Source organism: Octodon degus, unplaced genomic scaffold (assembly GCF_000260255.1).
Source record: "Octodon degus isolate 3935 unplaced genomic scaffold, OctDeg1.0 scaffold00222, whole genome shotgun sequence".
Taxonomy (NCBI): Eukaryota; Metazoa; Chordata; class Mammalia; order Rodentia; family Octodontidae; genus Octodon; species Octodon degus.
Window position 1 is genome coordinate 1348091 of NW_004524798.1, and position 4849 is coordinate 1352939.

At 48.3% G+C, this 4849-nt stretch overlaps 2 protein-coding genes across 8 annotated transcripts in view; both read right to left on the reverse strand.

Moving 5' to 3' along the window:
* Positions 1-4849, reverse strand: part of Msi2 (musashi RNA binding protein 2) — a 376733-nt gene that overhangs the window by 371481 nt on the left and 403 nt on the right. For all 7 annotated transcript variants that reach the window (XM_023705519.1, XM_004645275.3, XM_023705516.1 and 4 more), the window contains exons 2-4: positions 4243-4283; positions 3839-3920; positions 3119-3203 (exon numbers count right to left, since the gene is read on the reverse strand). In XM_023705519.1, coding sequence (XP_023561287.1) covers positions 3119-3203; positions 3839-3920; positions 4243-4283 — 208 coding nt within the window. The remainder of the gene's footprint in view (positions 1-3118; positions 3204-3838; positions 3921-4242; positions 4284-4849) is intronic.
* LOC111813773 (transmembrane protein 238-like) lies at positions 4321-4843 on the reverse strand. Its single transcript, XM_023705496.1, has 2 exons — positions 4527-4843; positions 4321-4441 (listed from the first exon to the last, which is right to left on the reverse strand). The coding sequence occupies exons 1-2, from the start codon at positions 4760-4762 to the stop codon at positions 4321-4323; spliced, it is 357 nt and encodes a 118-aa protein (XP_023561264.1). The 5' UTR covers positions 4763-4843.

Sequence of the window (4849 nt, forward strand, 5' to 3'; positions counted from 1 at the left end):
AAAAAAAAAAAAAAAAGGATGTACGTGAATGTAATTCTATTGGGTTTTAAAAACTGCAAAGCCATCATGGGGAGGGTGAAAAAGAAAATGAATGAACAAGAGAAATCGGGATCTACTGTCAGTCAGGGTATTCCCCACGCAACTTCAACCCAAATGGAAAAACCGCCACTGAAAAGCAGACGCCCCACAGCACATGACTCGCAGTCAGCAACTGGCTTTAACAACGCCAGACAATTCCGACAGAAGGGTCTGAATCTAACAGGCTGAAACGAGGACAAAAAAGCTACTGCGCAGATAAACCAGCAGGAAAAGAATAAAAATAAATACAACCGTTGTTGATATTCATTAGCTTTCTAAATGTCACAAATCTTTGGGTAAAATTTAAGACAGGGAATAATAGCATGAATAATACTACAAGTTATTTGTTTATAGGCTTTGCTCTTATACTACCAATTTTCCTTTTTAGAAAGTTATTGTGTAGTGAGACCCTGTACCAAATACACATTAAAAAAAAAATTAAAAAAATAAAAAGTTAACCTGAACTTTGTCTTCAGTTCTGCCGTGGAGGGAAAAAAATAATGCTTTACGGAAAAGCACCTCACAGTTAACTCCTCTGTTCTGACTCCTACCTCCTACGACCTCACCAGGAAAATCTGTAAGGATTTATTACTTTTATTAAGGTAGTTTAAAGTCCTAATGAGAGTCTGCATCATGTTTTCTCCCTTCAAACATCACCTGAGAAATGAGAGATTACTTTTCAAAAACTAAAAGAGACAAAACTCTGTGATCTAAGAAGCTACCTTTCATAAAGATTAACACGACCGCATCTACAGGTGGGCTCAGCACTGACTAGAGCTTTGTCTACAAGAGAAATACAACAGGTGTGGATTTTCCATTCTGTTGACCAAACGTAGAGGCAAAAGCATCTGTTCATAAATGCTCCCCCAAAGGAATTATTTGGTGTTTGGGGGTTCTGGCAGGGGTGGTGGGTTTTGTTTGTTTGTTTTTAAGCTGCCCAGCATAACTGTAATGTCACCTTGTTTGCCCAGTCAAAGGTGAGAGGCATGTCAGGAGAGGGGCCAGAAGTGACAAAGGTGCAAAAAAGAACGTGAAACACTAAGAAAATACGGCTCTAAAATTATAGAAGAACAAGCCAATCCTGACCTGGGTGGTGTGTGGGACACCGGTGTGGCACACCGAGATCAGAGCTCTTCCAAGTGTACGCTGGGGTCTCAAAATGAGAGGAGGGGTCGGGGCAGGATGGCAAATCCCAACCTTTTGCACATCCCTGTCGACTAGTTTTTAAAAACGAACCAAAAAAAAAAAAAAAAAAAACACTACCAAAAATTAAAACAATTAGTTAGTTAGGTACAGCTCTACTTACTGTATCTACAAAGTCCTCTAGGAAATGACTAGGGTACTATTTTGGATGGGAATGGCCGTTACCTAAACAAAGCTTTTAAGGTAACAGTAAACAAGATCCTCGTATCCATGTCAATAAACCAAGCGCTTCTGCCTCCTGTACTGAACGTTGAAACAAAGTCAAAAGCTAGGTTATACTAAATAACAGCGACGAAAACATGTTAACAATCAATGGGGGGAGGGGGGACTACACACTTAATAGAGGGGTCCAACCCACCAGCCACCACACAAACCAAACTCTAGTTCTCCCACCCAGGTTGGGTGAAGAGGTGGGTAAGAAATCCCCAAATTTGCCTTGGGGTGATTTTCTTCTTTAATTTTAATAGCTTTTTGAAACATCAAACCAAGAAATCAAGGAGAGAAAAAAAAAAAAAATTCAGACATCTCTTATCACCCTACAAAGGATTATTCCTGAAATTATCTAAAAGTACAGAAAAGCTGGGCTGCAAGCATTGACATGTCCAGGACAATTAATAAGGCAACTAAGTGTATATGGTTTTTCCTGAGGGGGGGAGAGGGCAGAGAAAGAGGGAGAATTTGTAAAATGAACCTGAGAGCACCAATGGTTACCACGATTCTCTCTTCTCTTCCATTCAACGTTAAAGCCAGAAAAACTTGGAAGATCACTTTATCCAATCTATCTCACAGAACAGGGAACGAAGGGCCAGAGCCAGGAATCACTTGCCCAAATTCCCAGTAGGCAGCTGGACCTAGCACCCCACCCCTGCCTCGCCCCAAGAGCCCACCCGGGAGGAGAGTCCTGGCCTGTGAAGCACAGCACCCTATGTCATCCCTAGGCCCAAGCTTTAGGCCACTAAGTAAAAATTCTGGGGAACACAAGGGAGACACAGAGGGAATCCAGGAGGAGAGGCAGGAAGCCAGCTTAGGGGCTAAACAAAACACTGCAGGTTCCCTAGCCTCCCCTAACGTTAAATTTATTATTATAGCCTGACACTCTTTCTGCCTTTCCCCTGACCTCAACCTATTGAGGTCTCCCTTCCAGGACTGTGAACCTGAAAAACTTCGGAAGCCGTAAAGTATCCACACGCATATGAAAGGATCTACACAGCAAAGAAAGAAAGAAAAAAAAAAAAAACACTTTGAAACCCAAGGCCTTATCAGCCTGCAATTTCAGGCCATCTGGAGTTCCGCCAATGGATGCCCAGCTTGGCTCTGCCGGCGTCTCCTTCCCTTCCAGCCACATTCCAAATCCCCAATGCCCCAAGAGAAACCTGTTGCCCGGACCTAGGAGGAGCGCCCCCTGCCCTCCTTCCGACGGGCTCCTCTCAGCCAGGAAGAGGCAGTGCCTTCCACAGGCCGATTCCCACAGCTACAGTTGGTGCTCGGCTCCCAAAGTTCCACTGGCTCTCGGGTGGAGTTTCTCTGACCGGCCCTCGGCCGGGACAGCCTCTCCGGGAGCCGGACCCCCTCCCCCAGCCTCAGCCTGGCAGCCGGGGGAGCTGCAGGGGGGCAGACTGTACAAAGAAAACCCCCAACGCAGCCCGGCAACGAACTTGTGAGCCATCACGCTAGCTCTGTTTAAAAGTACCCTGGTCTATCTAGCACAAAGGCAAAAGAAGGCGCTGTCCCTTTAAATGGGGCTGTCAATGACCATACCGGTCCTGAAAAGGGGCTAAGGACAACAACAACAGCAGCAACAACAACAACAACACAACAACAATAAAAAGCAACCTACCGTCTTGGAATCTAACTCATGGTGGGGCTGACCTAGTACTTTATCTACACTTGCTGGATCTGCGAACGTGACGAAACCGAAGCCTCTGAAAGGAGACAAAGAGGGAGAAAAACAAACAAGAAAATGTGACACCATTGAAAGCAACAAGGAGACCTCCTGCAGAATGGGGAGCCAAAGTGGCCCCCCACGCCCCCAGGCCCGGCCTTCCCCAAAGCCCCTCCTTCCCACAGCCTTCCACCTTGCCAGGAAAAATATCAAGGTTATGGGGAAGTGGCTGGGGACAGGGCGACTGAAGCGAACTTGGGGAAACGCTGAAACCCCCCACTCTGGTCGCCTCAGTTTCTCTCTTCTTCCCTTTCTTAATGCTTTGTCTTCTTTCAAAGAAAGCCAAGCAGTTAGATCCACCCACCTTTCCGAGAGGACTTGAGAGTTTGGAAAGCTTAGAGTACGAGAAAGGCACACATTAAAAAAAGAAAAAAAAAAAAAAAAAAAAAAAAAAAAAGGAGCGACAGGAGAATGACTTCAAGAGAAGACATGGCCATGTCTGCACCCAGAGTTTAGCCCTAATTAACAATAACCTTTCAGGTTGGGGGGGTTCCAGACCGGCCTCTCGCCTGAGCCCCATTCTAAATCCGCTTAGCTACTTCCAGAAGACACCTCCAAAAATAAGACTTAAACTTTGTTCTAAAATAAGATAAAATCCAGAAGAAGATGGTTTACCTGGAGCGTTTCGTAGTGGGATCTCTCATGACCATACATTCTCTAATTTCTCCAAATTTGCTAAAGTAGTCTCTAAGGCTATCTGTAGAGAGAGAAAGAGAGAGATGGGGCGGAGGGGGGTGTGGAGAAAAAAAAAAGCAATGCAAATTGTGATCAAGGACAAAAACCAAAAGTAGTTTTCGGTTGTTATTCTGTTCTGTTTTTGCATTTTCTGCACACGCGGGGAAAATTTGGCAACAGAGGTCGCGTAGAGGGCTCGGAAAGGATTTGCTATTTAAAAAAATAACCTTGCACAGGAGAAGTGAGGAAGCCAGTAGGGGGGGGGGCTCCTACACCGGGATAACAAAGAGCAATAAAGAAGCCGAGAAGGGGGGGACGGCTGGGTCCCCCCCTCCCTCCCTTACCTGGTGAGGTCTGCCAGCTCAGTCCACCGATAAACATTTTACTAGAGGAAGAAAACATAACAGAAGTGAGCACCGATGTCAGATCGGCCATTTTGACGTGTAACTTACAAAAGCTACACGGAGAGCCGGGGGGAGCGGGCGGGCGCCGGGCGGGGGCGCGGGGGCGCGGGGCCGCCGAACGCCACCCCGAGGTGTGCAACTTCCCCGGGGGAGGCGCGGGAGGGCGCGGCTGTTCCACCCAAACCGCAAATACCTGCTGGGCCCTGGGCTGGGTTCCTCCCCACTCCGGCGCCGACCAGCGGCGGGACAGCTTGCGTGCCAGGCGGGCGATAGCCGACGGCCGCAGGCCGTAATCGCGCTCCAGCTCCTGGCGCGAGATCTCGATGTTGCCGGTGTACCAGAGGATCCAGCCGAGCAGGCTCAGAAAGACCAGCAGCGCGCCCGAGTAGATGAGCAGGTCGCCGAAGTCGCGGCCGTGCACCTGCAGCTGCGCGAACACGCCGGTCAGCAGCGCCGCCATGCCCGCCACGTCCAGCGCCACAGCGAGCAGCAGGGCCGCGCGGCAGCGACCCAGGCCCGCCGCGGCGGGGGACGCAGGCGGCACGGA